At 55.7% G+C, this 17,442-nt stretch overlaps 1 protein-coding gene across 1 annotated transcript in view; it reads left to right on the top strand.

Moving 5' to 3' along the window:
- VSX2 (visual system homeobox 2) overlaps positions 1 to 17,149 on the top strand; it is an 18,907-nt gene extending 1,758 nt beyond the window's left edge. The window contains exons 2-4 of the mRNA XM_013003670.1: positions 3,550 to 3,673; positions 16,032 to 16,212; positions 16,809 to 17,149. Of these exons, the coding sequence (XP_012859124.1) occupies positions 3,550 to 3,673; positions 16,032 to 16,212; positions 16,809 to 17,149 (646 nt within the window). The remainder of the gene's footprint in view (positions 1 to 3,549; positions 3,674 to 16,031; positions 16,213 to 16,808) is intronic.
- The last annotated feature ends 293 nt before the right edge of the window (positions 17,150 to 17,442 follow it).

Here is a 17,442-nt window from a genome sequence, read left to right as displayed (position 1 = left end):
GGGCTGGCGGTCCCGGCCCTCCCGGCATCGGCCCAGGGCCCTCGGAGAGCTCGCACCGGCGCCATCTCTTCCCGGGGCCCTTGCTCTCTGCCCTTCACCCTGCATACTTCTCCGGGGATTCCTGTCTGTTCTGCCGACCCCCAATTTTCTGCGCTCACCCCACCCCAAAGCTTTAAGATATATCCGCATTGATGGAAAATTTCCTTGTGGCTTCACCTCTTCTGCGAATCGCTTTCTTCTGGAGAACCTGGTGTGCATGGAGTGGGGGCGCAGGGTGCAGGCTGGGTCAACCACCGGCCCTGGCTGGACTGGGGTGGGCTGTTGGGGAGTTAGGTGAGTAATAGACTAAAAGAGAGGTGATTTTTTGTTGTTGTTTTTTTGTTTTTGTTTTTAAGAAATATCTTTAAATAGGCAATACTTGCACAAAGTTACAAATTTCATAAGCGATGAACAGCATCTCTGGAAAAGTAATCCCCCACCCCACGCCCCCTCCTGCACCCGATCCCACCACCCCACCACCTAGGCTGCCCATGGCGGGTGTGTTTCCTAGGAGGATTTTAGGGGAAATCCTGGCTGATCTGAGAGCGCTGTTCGCATCCTGAGCTGTCTGGAGCTCACATCCCCAGCCTTTCTCCCACCTCCACCTGGCTGGCCTTTGCCCACCAGGACGCTCTCCAGACCCCCTCCCCAGCCCACACATCCTCCTCTTCCTCCCCAACCTGTTCTCAGCCTCTTTACACCAGTGCTTGTAATACAATCCTCTGCACCACAACCTCTATAAGCTTCGGCTTGGATCTGGGTGAGGAGGTCAGCTCGGTTTCTTCCTGACTTGCGTTTTCTTCCTTCTGATTTTGTTCGCTTCAAACGGAGACTTTGGTTTTTTTTCTTGCCCTAATCCCGAGTACCCCCCTGTGGCACACACAAACACACACACACACACACACACACACATTCCCACATGCTTTTTAAACCTTCATCAATTGACTCGGTCAACGAACATTCATTAGAAACATCTCCTATGCACCCGAAAAGCTGTCCCAGGATGGGTGAATCGGTTAGCCGCCCCTAGCAGGGAAAGGACCCGGGGAGGCAGGGCCTGGTGAGCTACTTTTGAGCCAGGGGCAAGTGGGGAGGACCGTGGGGTATCCCCTTGAGACAAGCACCTCCAAACCTTGGCTGCAGGAACAGGGTTTCCGCACCAGGACCTCGCATGGTGTGGCGTTTGTAGCTGAGGACCCCATCACTGGAAGCCCACACCTAACGGTCCCTCATCAAACACGGGCTCCACCCTTAAGACCCGTGGGAGCACTGGAGGGTCCCGGGGAGGTCGGTGCTCTGGGGAAATAGCGGGCATCAAAGGTCAGCCTTGGTGTGGATTTTGTGGTGCGTGAAGGGAGCCGTGTCCGTGTCCGGTGCAGGAGAGAGGAGGGCTACTGAAGGCAGGCTTCATTAGGAATTGCCAAAAAAAGCAATGTTTTCTGATCTGATCTCGCTTGAGGCTTTTGGGTCAAAGACCCTGGAATTGGACGAGGAGAGGTGGACAAGTCTTGATCTCCTCAGAGACCCCTACTTGGTCCGGGAGTTGAGGTTGTAGGGAGAAACATCAGGGGGCTGCCCGAGTCTCCCCCTACCCTCTTCAAGCCTGTAATGTAGGAGGTAAAAGGTCCTGGTCCGGGCCCTGCATGAAGCTGGGTGCAGGTTGGGCCTGAGTGTGGGGGCAGGGTGGGCTCAGCTGTCAGAGGTGGGAATTGGGGGAAGTTTGGGGGAGTTGCAGACTGGCCCTTGAATGGTTCTGAACGACTTAAAATCAGCTCCCCTCTTGGACTTTGGCCAGGTCGTACTACCTGCGTGCATTTTGGGAAGGAGTTGCATGCTTCCATTGTTCGGTTTGGATGATCTGCTTAGAGGCAGAGGGGAAGTCCGAGCAGCGGATCGGATGTTCAACTTTCTGAAGAATTAACTTTCTGTATTATAAACAGGATATCCTAGTGGCGCCATGGTTAAGGCGCTGGACTGGTGGGTTGTTTGAACCTAGCTGGAGGAAGAAAGATGTGGCAGGCAGGCAGTGGGTGCAAAGACCGACCGCCTAGGAAACCCTGCCAAAGTTCTGCTCAGTCCTACAGGGCCACTGGGAGTGGGAATCCGGAGTGGGTTTGATTTTTACATAAGCATTCCAGCCTCCCCTCTGTCCCCCAGAGAATAGGAGAAACGATTTAGAATCAAGCCAGTCGCTTCTTATAAAGAGCAGAATCTTTCTTCCTCACCCAGCACTTGCCTTGTCCCCCAAGATATTGCAGCTGACACCAGCTGAAGGACTGTATGGGCTGACATTTGTCCTTTCCCCTGGGGTTTGGTGTAGGGGGAGTTGGGGGAGATTCCAAAGCCCTGAGCCAGTCTTAGACTGAAGACCCCAGACGCTAGGGGACCAAGCAAAAGATGCACTGGGTTTTTTTGTTGGTTGGTTGGATTGGTTTTTTGCTTAAAAAAAAAAAAATCAGCTGCTAGACTCCGGACTGCATTTGGCTGTTAGCTTCATTGATGAAGGTCTACAATGAAGGTTATCTGGAACTTGGTGAAACTCATGTCTGAGGAGAAAGAGTTTGTGTCTGGAAATAAGCGCTTAGTGATTTACTCAAGAAAGAGGGTCTATACACCTTGAACGAACGTTAGAGGCAAAACCGTATGTGGGGGGGTGGGAGGGATGTTTTTCTGTACTGGAGTATAGTCTTTTCCCAGTTTTCCCAGGGTGAGAGAATATAGCTCTGACCAGATTTTCAAAGCCATTTGTGACCCAGAGTAGGTCCATATGAACTGTCTGGTAGGTGGGGGGGACTGGGGGCAAGGGAGGCTGGGGTACACTTCAGGCAGGCTCTCAGGGTGACTGGGGGGGCTTTCTGGACTCAGGTCCCAACTGTGTGATGGCTGGACGGTGGTAGGAGCGGGCTCTCAGGAGCTGGGGGGTCTGGGCGGGGGCAGGGAAATGTGGGTGGACTGGCCCAGACCTCTGGGGTGTACTGAGGGGGTGAGCAATCCAGATGTCTCAAACCCGGGGCTGCAGCTGCACTTGACTTTCTGGGGACTCCTGGAACTTGGAATGCAATTTGCAGAACCACCTCTAGCGTCTGAGGGAGGAGTCCCCTCCCTTCACCCCACCTCCACCCATGTTATTTACATGACAAGGCCTCCTCTCCGGCTCCCCAGGAGGGAAAGGGCAGTCCGTAGTTCCCTAAGATGTGTTCTTTGCGCTGCTGTCTTCCCCTAGCACCCCCAGAAAGAAACCAGTGATTTCAGGGGGGCCTGAGGCAATGGGCAGTGTGGATCCTCCTCGTGAATGAGGAGTCTAGAGGGTTAACTCTGAGTGCGGGGGAACTGTGTGTGTGGCTGTATGTGAGTGGGTGCGTGTTTGTGTCAATTATACCCACTCACCAGCATGGATTTGCCCAGGGGAGTTATGGGGCGGGGGCGCAGGAGGAGGGGCTGTTTGTTCTTTCTGGGACAGAGTTCTGGGCTCTGGGGTCCTCCTGAGTGTTCGCTTTTGCTCCCCTTCAGGACAATCTTTACCTCCTACCAGTTAGAGGAGCTGGAGAAGGCCTTCAACGAGGCCCACTACCCAGACGTCTATGCCCGGGAGATGCTGGCCATGAAGACGGAGCTGCCGGAGGACAGGATTCAGGTACCGGGCCCTGAGCGCTCCCTCTTGCACTCCCCCACTCCTGGGGACGGGGCTGCCTGCCAGCATGCCCTCATGCAGACCAGTTCGTCTGGTGGGACGGGTCTTTGCTGTACACTGGACAGGGACAAGAAGCTTGGCAGACGTGGCCCTGCTTGCTGGCCCAGGCTATAAGCTTCCCAAGGCAGCAGAAGTCAAGATTGCCAACAGACCCTGAGCCAGCTGGGCTGAGGGGCAGAGTCCTGGGTGGCTCCTGAGCCAGCACATCTGTGTGGTGGGTGTCCCCTCCCTCCGTCCAGCTCAATGTCTGCCCAAGGCCAGGGTGGACCTCTCTGAATGACTATGAGTGGGTGAGGGTGCGTGGGGGCCAGTTCTAGCACTATCTCCAGTTCCTCCTCCTCCACAGGAGACTGGCTACTCCCTCCTTTCCTGCTCCCCACAGCCCCCATCCTCCTCAGGATCCTTCCTCCGCTTACAGCCACTGGCCTTGCCCTGAGCTGCTCTCCAGGCTCGAACCTGGGCTGTGGCCTGGGATGTCCCCTGTATGTCCACAGGTGTGGGGAGGTTTGTAAAAAGCAGGCATTGACTTGGATGGGGTGTTCTCGGGTGTGGTGGGCACAGGCCTCCTTTAGGAGTAGCAAGCTCAGAACCCCTCTAGATGCGGCTGATCGGTGCCACTACAGGGACAAGGACAAGTCCCACAGCCGTCGGGCAGGGTCTCTAAGAGGCATAAGGCATGTTGGGGTGGAGGCCATCTAGAGGACTTGGAATGACCATAGCTGGGTCTCAAGCCTACGTGACATCTGCTCTCAACACTGGAGTGGACCATATAGCAGCTCCTATTGGCTGGGAAACGGGGTGCGAGGTTGGCCCCCCATTACTCTTGGTGTCTCTGAGTGTTGGAGGAGGGAGGGCACCCAGAGAAGGAACCAAAGAAGGCTCTGTGGACTCCGGAGGCCAGATTGCTGGGAAGAATGGGAGAGGCTGTGGGCGAGGAGGAGGCCGTGAGCTGCTGTTGCAGACGGGTCTCCTCCACTGGAATCCAGTGAGAACCGCCACAGTGCCGCCGGTGGCTTTGGACGTCGTCGATGCGAATGATAAGCTCAATTATTCATAAGCAGATTATGTGTTCGGTGCATTAGCCATGGTGGCCAGGGTCCATCCCGCCCACCCCACTGCCATCCAGTGTGGCGAGGGCTGGGCCTTGGTTGTAAACAGTGTGTGTGTGTGTGTGTGTGTGGTGTGTTTGACTGGGTGGGCTTGTAGGTCGGTAGCCGGTAGCCGAGGGACAGTCCCATAAAGGTGTCATTGTGTGGTACTTCTCCCTGCCTCACCTTCATTACCACACAGTTGGTCAGTACAAATGGCTGTTGGGGGGTGGGGCAGAGGCTGACAAATTCCTCCCATTAGCAGGCACCCTCCATTTGCATTATTGACCAGTATGAAGGAACAACTTGTCCCTTGAAGAGGGTTGTCCTCAAATCTGTTTGGCTGTGGTGATGGAGCAGGAGCTGTGTGTGTGTGTGTGTGTGTGTGTGTGTGTGTGTGTGTGTGTGTGCCGGTCACTGCATTGGGTTGGCTCAGCCAGTGGAGGTTCTCCGTGGGATGGTGACCTCGGCCACTGGAAACAGTGCAGTGGGGCAGGACCGCAGCTGCTCTGAAGACTGACTGACTGGGGCATTCTATGGTCGCAGGAGGGAGAGGGCAAGAAGCTCTCCAACCTCTGAGCACTGCCTGACCTCTGGCTGAATGGCCTCCCCCCACCCCACCCACCCCCACCCACCGGAAGTGTATATGAGGGTCACACAGTCCCACCCCAGAGTATTTCATCTAACATCTGAGAGAAAGGTCCTACTGAGTGCCAACCACTGTCATTCACACAGTCTCCAGGGGCCAGGTGTCGCTCCAGGCACGTGACCTGCACACGAGGGGCAGGGTTGGGTAGTGGTTAGGGACAGATGCTGATGCCAGACTGCCTGGCTCACCAGTTACCAGGTGAACTACTCTGGCCAGGTTATTTAACCTCCTGGCACCTCAGTTTTTATCTATAAAATGGGGGGTAGGGGTGTAGAGGGGAGTGGCAGCTGCCTGAAAATTTTGGGTGCCAAATGCTGGCTCCATTTCAGCTCTGACCTCATTAAGCCCTGGGGACAGTCTGATGTGGTATTAGCCTCTTATTTTGGATGGGCAAAACTCGTGTGTGTGTGTGTGTGTGTGTGTGTGTGTGTGTGTGTGTGTGTGTGTTGGGGCACTGGATTCAAATCCAGGGTTGAATCTCAAGCTACCACCACCCCCCTCCACCTCTGCCTCTTTTGGTTGAATGAAGCTTTGCTTTGACCTAAAGCTGGGGAAGAGTGGTTGTTTGGGCCATCGGACAGCCGAGCAGGGATGTAGCAAACCTCCCTTACAAAAATAACCGGTGCTCATTGAGTACCCGCCACTGTTCTTTAAAAAAGTAATAAATCAGTAACAACTCATTCATGAAAACTTTTTTTTTTGACTGGGCAAATTCATGTACTTAATTTTTTTAAAAAAGAGCCCTGTTGGTGTCTTGGCTTACACATCAGGCTGCTAATGGAAAGTCCAGCAGTTTCAACCCCTAGCCCAGGGGTTCTCAACCTTCCTCATGCTGGGACCCTTTCATAGTTCCTCATATTGTGGTGACCCCCCACCCATAAAATTATTTTCATTGCTACTTCATAACTGTCATTTTGCTACTGTTATAAATCAGGTGACCCCTGTGAAAGGGTCATTCAACCCCCAAAGGGGTCGCGACCCACAGGTTGAGAACGGCTGCACTAGCTGCTCTTCAGAAAGATGAGGTTTTCTGCTCCTGTAAAGCTTTACAGCTTTGGAAACCCAAATGGACAGTTTTCTCTGTCCCATCGGGTCCCTTGTGAGACGGAGGCGACCCCGTGGCAGTAGATTTTTAGTTCATCAAATTCACAAAGTTGAAAAATGGGTCTCCCTTCCCCTTTCAGCCGGCTTCGCCTCCAGAGGTTACCGTTTCTTCTATTTCTTCCCAGAAGTGGGCTATACTTACTGAGCAGGGCATCTTCCAAATAGCCCGTGGTCCTGCTGTGACCCCCACTTTTCGGATGAGGAGCTGAGGCACAGGTGGGGCCAGACTCAGACCGAGTCCCCCCAGACCGCTCTCCTTGGGGTGCAGGCGCGGGTCTGCACTTCGGCCTCCTTTCTTCTGACGGGTTGTGTTCCTCCGTGGGAACGGTGCTGCATTCCAGGGCCGCCCCTCCCATCAGAGCTTTCCATTTGTGGAAATGCCTTTGTGTGTATGTTGGGGTGGGTGGGGTTAGGGCGGATAAAAGGTGGTTACAGGGGCTCCGTGTCTGAGGTTAGAAATTCTGGGGGTGGCATGGAAAGGTCATTGGCCTGACTGTCAGGGTCGGGTGGCTCGGACACCCATCAGGTGCCGCACAGACCCGCTTGCTTCCTGTTGGTGCCCCTCAGCTTCCTCCTCTGTGAAAGGTAGAGTCTGAACCCCTCCGCTGCAGGGCCTCACCTGGCATTGGCTGCTTGGTGCAGGTGGAGTGAAGCACTCACAGGTGGGCTAGCCCCGCCCCCACGCCCAGGTCCTTACCCAGACAGGTGTGAGGGCTGCTGTCTAACAGCTACTGAGAACCTGCAGCTGAGATCCAAGAGTCCCACACGTCTCCTCTTAACCCTGGTCTCAGCCAATCAAACTGCGAGCCCGCCCACACCTGGAACGTAATGAGATTCTTTATCCGCAGCTCTCCGTGGATAAAGGGTTGTTATTTCTGACATCCCTTGCGTCCTCAACGTGCGTTTCATATTTTGTCTCATCGAGTCCTCTCCCTCCGCCAGAGCTAGCTGCTAGTCTTGCCCGGACTCAACGAGAGGTGAGGGGGTGGAGTAAGCACTTGTGTGGAGTTCAAATCCAGTGCTCAATTCCTCAAACACAGGCCAGGGGAGATCAGCGTGAACGCCATCGTCAATGTCACCCTCAGTCGGGACCAGCCAGGGCCTGCAGAGAAGTCCCCTGCCTTTGGTCTTTCAGAAGAAGCCGTGGTGGCATAGTGCTTATGTATTGGGCTGTGACCCACAAGGCCAGCAGTTTGAAACCAGCAGACGCTCCGAGGGAGAAAGCCGGGACTTTCTTACTACCGGCAGAAGTTCCTGTCGCGGAAACCCACAGGGGAAGCTCTCCCGGGGCCCATAGGGTCGCTGGGGATGGGAGCCAACTCGATGAACCTCACCTTTGGAGTTGGCGGCTTTCCGGGTAAACATTTAGTCTTTGTCTGTCTGTCTGGGCCGGGTTCTTGGGAAAGAAGCAGCGCCAAATGTCCATGTCAGACTCAGTGCCTTGTCCTGTGCTTCCCAAATGTGCTAGGATTTGTGCTTCCCAAATGTGCTAGAGACCCCTGCCAGGGGCAAGCGCTGGGTCTCCCCACTGCCTTGCTTTCCCTCTTGGAGTCACCGGCTAGAAGAGTAGGGACAGTACATATATTCACGCGTTTGCTTAAGGCAGTCTTCTTAGGAGACTGGCACTCGCTAGGGAAACGCAAGATCCACAGCCAGCTGGAGCCCCCAGAGCACAGAGAGCCCCCAGCTCACCGCCACACTCCGCAGCTTCCTGTTGGACCAGGAGTGGGGCTTGGAGCCGCTGATTGGCACTGCTTGATGTTGCCTCATTCCCAGTGGCCTCTCCCCAGGGATCAGGGTAGTCTTGGGAGGTTAGATTTCAGAAAATTAGAACCTCCATCCTCAGAGGTCTGCATCCCTTGTGTATTGTCAGCATCCCCAGGGCAGGGCTGGGCTCCCCTGCCTATACCTGGTGATTCGGATTTCATTGGTTTGGGGAAGAGCCTGGGCATCTGCATGCTTTTGAAGGCGCTCCAGCTGGTGCATCCATGTCCAAACTGTGGGCCGGGGGCCCAGGATGTTCGGTTCCTCTGTTTATTTATTTTTTCATTTCGTTGACGTGTTAAGTTTTCACTGTGAAGCGGCTGAAGGTTCCCCAAGCTCATCTGTTTTCTAGTCAACCTGGTTTCCTGTCCCTGACTGCAAGCCCCACGTTGTAAGAAGGCTTCTCCCACTTCCTCCCCATGCCTCCCGTCTCCGTCCCTGTCCTCCTCCGCTTTCTCTCCCAACCCTCCTGAGCAGCGAGGTCTCTGGGTAAAGGCTGCCCTTTGGAGCACAGACGGTGGATTGTTCTAAGACATGCGTCCGTCCCTAGTGTGCCTGCACAGGCCTGCGCGTCGTTTAAGGAGCCCTGGTGGTGTAGTGGTTACAGTTGGCTGCTAACTGCAAGGTCGGCAGTTCCAAGCCACCAGCTGCTCCACGGGAGAAAGTTGTCAGCAGTGACCGTGGTGGAAACCCACAGGGGCAGTTCTGCCCCCTCCCACAGGGCTGCGATGAGTCAAAGGCAGTGAGTCTGGTTTTCTGGTTGGGGCTTATTGTTCGGCTGACAACGGGGCCTGCCAGGTGAGCTCCTTTCCAGACCGGAAGGGTGACTAGGGGGCACAGCCTCAGGGGTCCACCAGTGTCTGTCGGAGCAGCAAGCCTGCATGTTGTCTGTGCTTGTGGCCTTTCCTCCCTGTCTCTCTCCCACTCTGGCCAGGATGGGAGCCCTTTCGGAACGGATGGTAGTGGGAGGGGCGCCGTCTGGTTCTTCGGATGCAGGATGTGGAGGCAGATGTTGGGGTGGCCTGTAGTCCCTGGGACGACGTGTTTCCCGGGGTCTTTGGTTTTCCTCACCATTCTCTCCTCTGGCCAGGGAGCGACCCACAGTTGCACCTTACATGGCTGCTCACGACCTTCTGAGTCACTCTTACAGCCAGAAACTAGGACTATGTGACTTTGGTGTTCCCAGAGGCTGTGGTTCTGACCCCTGACCCCGTGATGACTTATTCTCTCCAGATGTTTGTGTTATGTCTAAGAAGTGTTCATGCCTTTGTGCCCTAGGTCAGAGGCTTGCACAGGGTGGATGTCTCTCTGTTCTGAGGGAGAGAACCCAGCTAGTGGAAGTGGAAGAGAGGAGCCCCCTGTGCAGGGGTAGAAGGCTGCCCGCAGCTGCCCTCTAGTGGGCATTGGAGGTGCAGCGGGGCAGGGCTAGTCTGCGTCTCAGGCCTCAGGCTGAGGCTGGGAAGGAGAGTGCAGAAATAGTGTGAGAAGTGCAGAGTGGGTTTGGAATGAGAACTCATTAAATCATGTCAGCAAGGAACCCAAATTAATCCACTTCCAGCCAGAGGGGAGCAAAGAAGCTGGGGAAGGTGACAGCAGCGGCCACATGGTGCAGTAAGACCAAAGGGAAAGGCTTGGGGACTGATGTGGGCAGAGCACATCTCTCAGCTGTAGGAGGTGATTCTGGAAGGAGCCGGGGCAGGGCAGGCTGTCTGTGGGGATGCAAGGTGTCTGATGGTGCTGAGACAAGAGAAGCAGGGAGGCACAGTCACAGCTGCTCATGCTGGGTCCCCACACCGTGCGAGGACCAGCTGGCTGAGTGGCCTGGCCTATAGGACGTGCCCTTCCCAATGGAGCACCCTCCCCTGGGTCCATCTATCCTGGGAGGCACGGACACCTTCTGGGCCACCCGGAGGACACCTGCCTGATGTGCTGGCGAGAAGCAGAGGTATCCTACTGAGAGCACCCTGGGGACCCAGGCTCTCCTCTACCTGGAGGAACTGCCCAGCTCTCCTTTGTCTGGGTCTCCAAACCTGGCAGCCCTGGGTCAACCAGTGGAGCGCTGGGCACCCCCTCTAGTGCTCTGAGGCAAGGGGTGGATTTCGGTTCTCCTCACTGTGCCCTTCAGGCAAGCTGTTCAAGAATCTTCCCCTAGGAAGTGGGTGATGAGAAAAGCAAGGAGAGGGATTGAAGGACTGTGTGGACTTGCCGAGACCACGTGAGACAAGGGACCTTCATGCCCAGAGGGAAGCATCAGAGGGAGATGGGAGGCCCCGGCTTGATGGCAAATGGGTCCCAGAGCATTTGCTCCGCAGCAAAGCCTCCTCTTGTTGCACACGTGTCCAGAGAGTTCGTCGAGTATCATGCCGATGTCCTTTAGCTTTCACTATGTGCGGGGATTCTTGGGGCTGCAAGCAGTTCAGTTCATGTCCACTAGCTGAGAATTTGGAAGTTCAATCTGACCAGGGGCACCTCGGGAGAAAGGCCTGGCAGATATTTGTACATATGTTGCCATCATCATTTCCAAAACATTTTCTACTTGAGCCCTTGGTATAAGCTCCTCTTTTTACCCCTCCCTCCCCTCCCCTCCTGCCCATGTGAATCCTTGATCAAGGTGGGTAAAGGGAGACAATGGACAGTGGAAGGTAGGACATAATAAGACTGTAATTCTTTAAGGGACTAGAAAGCCTCCTCTTTCTAGTGGTGAACTAGTATTTTCTAGCAGCTTAACTAGTATTCAAGGTCTGCCTTAAGCATCACGTTCATTTAAGACCCAGCTGTATACTGGGCCGAATGGATAACAACAATTTGAAAGATTAGATCGGAACCTTAGAGCGCTGTGAATTCCTGATCATGGGGTGGGCCCACTCGGAGCAGGAGGGTGAGAATGGCAATACAGTTGGGAGGAAGTCCCTGATGGCACTCAATGGCTCATACTGAATCTGGCGGATGTTTTCCTGTGCATATTCTCAGGGACATCAACCACAGAATTAAACAAACAGACCCCATCAGATGAGAGCCTAAGAACCCCCTGGGGCAGCTCCATCCTGCCCTGTAGGGAGCTTATGCATTGGAATTGACTCGGCATGCAGCAGCAGCAGCAAGATGCTGTTTGTATTCAAATAGGACAGTCTCCTCCTACCGTCCTCGGTACCATCCAGCCTCGCTAAAGGACATGCGGAGGTCAGAAGGGCAGCTAAGGGCACACATGAACCTGCCCTCTGGGCAAGCTCCCTCCGGGTTTTCTGTTTTTCCTCTCCAAAATCCTGATAAGGAGCATTTGCTGCATCCTGCGCTGGAGAGAGGCGGGCTTTCTACTCCCAAAATGAGTTACAGTCTCAGAAACTCACAGGAGCAGTTCTGCCCTGACCTGTAAGGTCCCGGGTCGCTGTGGGTCTGGGTGGACTTGATGGCAGTGGGCGAGGGGCCCTTCCTATAAAGCAGATGTTCTTAGTGTATGCTGGGAGAGAATAAGAGCGGTCAAGTCCCTTCTCCAAGAGCACACAGCGATTCTTGTCACAGCCAGCCATGCTGTTGACCTCGATGCTGCTTGCAAATCTTAAAATTCTGTGTGCATCCTGGCTGCAGGAGAAAGATGGGGCTTTCTTACTCCTGTGAACAGTGACAGCTTCGGAAATGCCCAGAGGCAGTTCTACGCTGTCTTGTAGGGTCACTGTGAGTCCGAATCAACTCGATTGGCAGTGGGTTTGGTTGGTTGGTTGGTTGGTGCATCCTAGGAGCTGCTAGGGAGGGAAGAGAAAGGTAAATATGAAGCCTGCTGAGGATCCATTCTAATCTCTTGTCCACTTTTCTCCAAGGCAACGCGGCTCCAGCGTCCTTGCCAACTGTCCTAAAAAGCAATGGTTTTGGCTGTCCAGGTCTCCTCTCTAATTGGAGCAGCAGCTGGTCTTTGCAGAGAGCCAGGCATTCCATGAGCCTATAATCGAGGGCCCAGCACTCTGGCTTGAAGGACCAGCTGGCTGCACCTCCCTGGGGAGCATGTAGACAGAGCAGCATTCTTATCCGCAGTGATGCACCCAATTAGAAGACCCAGGAACACGATTTTGCTGACAAGCCCCCAAGGGGAATCTGAATCCCAGTTAGCACCCCTTCCTTTACCAGCTGTAATGGACTTGACACCAGTGTATGTCAGAGAACTGGGCTCTATTAATTCCAGAAGTGGATCACCAGGCCTTTCTTCTGAAGTGCCTCGGATCAGACTCGACGCTCTCACCTGAGTTGGTTAGCAGTCTAGTGCTAGCCCTTTCCACCACTCAGGGATTTGGTGTCTTTCTCTAGTGTTCTGCTTCCATTGGGAAGAGAGGGGGCACCCGCTCTGCCCCCTCCAAATGCTGATGCCTATGGAACTCCTGGAAAAGGGAGGGCAATATACCTCCTCCCCAGGCAACCATCCTGGGGCTGACGAGGGACCCTTTGTCTTTGCACTCTCGGAATCCTTCCTCCAGATCCCCGAATGTAAACCAGGCTGATACACTGGAGCTCAGAACACACTTGGCTGCAAAAACCCGCCCTGCCTCATTCGCCTTGTTCACCCTTTGCACATCACAGATGTCACAACTGTTGGGTTTGATCCTGGGGGGCTGCTGCTTCAGGCACTGAAGGGACATGCACACATACCCTCTCTGAAATCCCAAACACTCTCAAGTCTGGCCCTGCTGGTGTCAGGTAAGGGGTGACAGCCCTGTGGTTTTGTCACGTGCCTGACCTGAAATGCAGGACAGGTTGGTCACCTTAAAGCCAACTTGCTTAGAGTCTCATAGAAAGTCTCTCCAGGCTTCAGTGGGTAGACCATGAGGCCTAGAAGTCCATTAGTAGAAGCTGCATCCTATGCTCTCGCCCCCCCCCACCCCCCCCGCAGGTGGAGGAAGTCAGAGCCACCATCAGACAGGCTTGTCCATTCAGTGTCTCTGCAGGGGAAGAGAAGCAGTGGCATCTTTCTAGAGGGGGGACTATAGGAACAGGACAGTGTCCAAATCACAACTTCTAGGGTAGGTAGTCCAGAGGACAGCCTGAAGGGTAGGCAGGCAGGGTTGGGGAGATACTGATGCAGTGCTGGCCATGCCAGCAGCCCCCCACCCCCCAAACCAGAGAGCAGCTATCTAGGCAGTGCTGTGTCTAGACACACAGCCACCTCCTGTGTTACACAGTAGAGCTGTCCATCGAGTTTTCTTTTTCTTTTTAATAAATCATTTTATTGGGGCTCGTACAGCTCTTACAACAATCCATATATCAACTGTATCAAACACATTTGCACATATGTTGCCATCATCCTTTTCAAAACATTTTCTTTCTACTTGAACCCTGGGTATCAGCAACTCTTTTTGCCCTCCCTCGCCCACCCTCCCACCTTCATGAACCCTTGATAAACGATACATTATTATTGTTTCCATCTCTTACACTGTAGTTCGCTGTCTCCCTTCACCCACGTTTCTGTTGTTCACCCCCTGGGAGCGTTATGTGGTTGATCACTGTGATCAGTTCCCCATTTCCTCTGCTCCACAGAGTTTTCTTGGCGGTGAGGTGATCTTCACAGAAGCAGATGGCCAGGCCTCTGCAATGCAGCATGAACTATGTGCACACCTAGGGACAGTGCAGCCATCTAATGGCCTTCAAACAACATAAAGCCCTTTCCTTGGCAGAGGTCACCCAGTGCCGTCTGGGATGGGACCAGGGGCAAGCCTCCGCATTTGCTTTTCAGCTCTTACTGCAGATGTCCAGTGGGGACAGACTGCTACCTTCCCAACGGGGACACAGGACAGTGGGTGGGGGTGGTGAGGCCGTCAAAACAGGGTTACATACTTGGAGTCAATTTAAAGGCGTGCGCGTACCATGCATCCCCCTCCCCACCACCAGGCTGCTTTGCACCCCCCCGGGGGGCGGGGCGGGGTGGAGTGCGAAGCAGGCCTGCAGACATCCCCCACCCCTAACTCTGGCGGAGTGCTCACACCACCCCCTGGCGGCGGCGGCTGGAACGGCAGGAGCGCGCGGCTGGCGGTGGGGGTCTTGCCGGGGTCCCCCAGCCCATCCCGGACCTCGCGGCGGCGCAGGCAGCAGAGGGTTAAGCTGTCAGCGGCGCGATGTTAAACAGGTGTCAAAGGCGCCACATATATCTGCAGATTGAAATCAAATTCTTTGCCGTATAAAAAGATAAATTACCCAGGCGCTGCCGCGCGTCCCACTCATCTCGCCAGCGCCAGACGGCAAGCAATTTTTTTTTTTTAATGTGCTAACGACCTAATCAAGCAATCAAGTCGAAGAAGATTGCAGAGTGACCCGGGCAGCCATCTGCCGGCGAGCCCCGCATTCATTCCCGCGCCCCCCGCGCGGGCGGGAGCGGCCGGGGGATGAGATGGGGAAAAATCCTAAACAAATTAACACCCAATTTTGCCCGTCTAATTAGTTAAATGAGAAGTGTTGGGGGTCCCCGGGGAGAGGGCCCCCGGTGCGCGGCGTGGCGCGTGCGGCCTCCCCAGCATTAATTAGTGCGGGTCAATGCCGCCGCTCCCGGGAGAGCCGCCGCTTTAATTTCCCGTGATATTTCAGAGCCTGAGGCCCATCGATTCAAACTGAAATTAACTTATTTTTCAATCAGCCCAGGGCTGCCCCTAGGGGCGACTCTTCTTTTGCCGCCTCCTGAATAGGGGCCCGAGCAATTTTTCACGGAAAGCTGATACCTGCGCCGCCGAGGGCGGGGGGGCGGGGCGGCGGCCCGCAGGAGGGGCCCCAGGCTCAGGATGGAGGTCGCCCAGGAAACTAATAGGTTTTCCTGAGCCAGCCTCGTCCCTCCCTCGCCCCGCGCCACGGCTGTCCCCGGGGTCGGGGTCCCAGTGAGGAGGCCTGGGGTCCTCCCAGCACCCACCCAGCACTTTCCCGCGGGTCTGTCACCACCTGGACACTGCCAGTGACGGAAGTCCCACGCAGCAGCCACTTGGGTGACCAGGAATCCCTCCCCCCATCGTGGAAAGCATCCTGAGGTCTCCTCCACAAATATGTCTCGATCCGTAGCCACCCCTAACGTACCGGGTTCTCCAGGACACGCTGCACTGGTCAGCCATCGGCCTGAGAAACATCCCCCTAGCGCCCCAGCCTGAGCTCCCCACCGCGTTTGCTCTCCCAGTTTTGTCTTCCCTCTGGATCCCCTAAGATCACTGAGTTGGGCAAGATTGGGGTGGGGGGGGTGCAACCCAGGGCGAGGGGCGGAGGGTGGCGGCAGGGCGTGGCCAGGGCAAGGAGACTTTGGGGCAGACCCCAAGGCCTCCAGAGACTCAGATGAGCTGCCCCAGTGGTACCTACCGCCCTTGGCACCCACACTCCCCACGGGGACCGCCTTCCCGCACTGCTGTGGCCACTGGGTTTCTAGGCTGTTCCGAACCAGAGACAGCAACTGGGCCAGATCCGGGAAAGGCCTTCGTGCCTCCGCATGTCAGGAAGGAAACTCTGGTGTTACCCTCTGGGTAACAGAGAGTAACCTGGGCAGACCCTGGGCACTCCATTTCCCTGGCACTGTTTAGATAAGACCCTTTTCACCCACCCTGTCCTCAAGGCATTTCCGGGCCTCACAAGCCTTCCTGGGGTGGGCGGGCTAAGGGAAGGAAGCCCTACTGGGAAACCACAGGTGGCAGGTGCAGACGTGAGGTGCCATCAGGCAAGCCTCTCACCTGCCTGCGTGCACCGGCAGGTCTGGTTCCAGAACCGCAGGGCCAAGTGGCGGAAGAGGGAGAAATGCTGGGGCCGGAGCAGCGTCATGGCGGAGTACGGGCTCTACGGCGCCATGGTGCGGCATTCCATCCCCCTGCCCGAGTCTATTCTCAAGTCGGCCAAGGACGGCATCATGGACTCCTGTGCCCCGTGGCTGCTGGGTAAGACCCCCGCACCCTCCTCGTGGCCCTGCCCCTGTGGCCAGGGGAGCGGGCTGCATGGATGAGGGGCAGTGTGCCCTCCAAAGCAGGCCTCCCCGTCTACCTCAGGGGACCAGGGGACAGGGACAAGTGGGCAGGGGGGGTCTGGGGCTCCTGATAGCATGTTTGTTGGTCCTAGGGAGGTGGGTTCCTGGTGATGGACGTGTGTCCCCTAGGGATGAGGGGAAGCCACCATTCTGACTTCTCCCTAAATCTCTCATGTCTCACCGTGCATATGTGATAAGAATCCCTGGTTCTAAGACCCAGAACACCAAAAGGGTGGGGTGCGGGAAGGCACCGGTACAGGCGGCCCATGGACACAGGTGCCCAGGGACTTGGCATGAGCAGCCCCCTCCGGGCCTGGCTTCCCACTGCCAGCCTGCAGCTCCAGCCCCTGGTCAGCTCCCCTCCCGGCCCGGGTCTTGCATGACTGCGGTGTGTGAAGTAAGGCTTTCTGCTCCTCCTTAATTCTGGCCTCTCTCTATCTTTGCCGTTTTCAGTTCAAGATGGCTTTCCCAGGCGCTTTTCTAAACCCGAATACCAACAATTCTTTCTAGGGATGCACAAAAAGTCGCTGGAGGCAGCAGCCGAGTCGGGGAGGAAGCCCGAGGTGGAGCGCCAGGCCCTGCCCAAGCTTGACACGAGGGAGCAGGAGGAGCGGGGCCCTGACCCCCAGGCGGCCATCTCCCAGGAGGCACTGAGGGAGAACAGCATTGCAGCACTCCGAGCCAAAGCTCAGGAGCACAGCACCAAAGTGCTGGGAACTGTGTCGACTCCCGACAGCCTGGCCAGGAGTGCCGAGAAGCCGGAGGAGCAGGAGGCGGCAGCCGAGGAGGACATGGACCAAGACAGGCCCACGGAGAAGCTGAGTGCACTGCAGCTCCAGGACATGGCTTAGGTCAAGGGCCACTCAGGCCGTGGCCCCAGACTCTGCTTATCTCCAGTGGTGGTGCAGGGAGTTCTCCCAGCCTCAACTGCTCCCCCCCCCCCAAGCCCCACAGGCCTCCCATAACCCCTTGGGTGACTCCAGGCACAGCTGAGTGCTGGCAGAGGCTTTGGACCGTGTGGAAATCTCTCTCACCAAGTCCTGACCTCTCTGGCACTCTCTTCATCCCAAGAGCCTTCTTGCTGCCGATACCCTTACCCCTTCAAGCCCCTGGCAATTCAATCCGTCCACAACTCTCACTGTTC

The sequence above is a fragment of the Echinops telfairi genome, unplaced genomic scaffold (genome assembly GCF_000313985.2).
Source record: "Echinops telfairi isolate 266 unplaced genomic scaffold, ASM31398v2 ScPeMD7_18;HRSCAF=68, whole genome shotgun sequence".
NCBI lineage: Eukaryota > Metazoa > Chordata > Mammalia > Afrosoricida > Tenrecidae > Echinops > Echinops telfairi.
The sequence above is the reverse complement of the archived record's forward strand: the minus strand, read 5'-3'. Positions and strand labels throughout refer to the sequence as shown.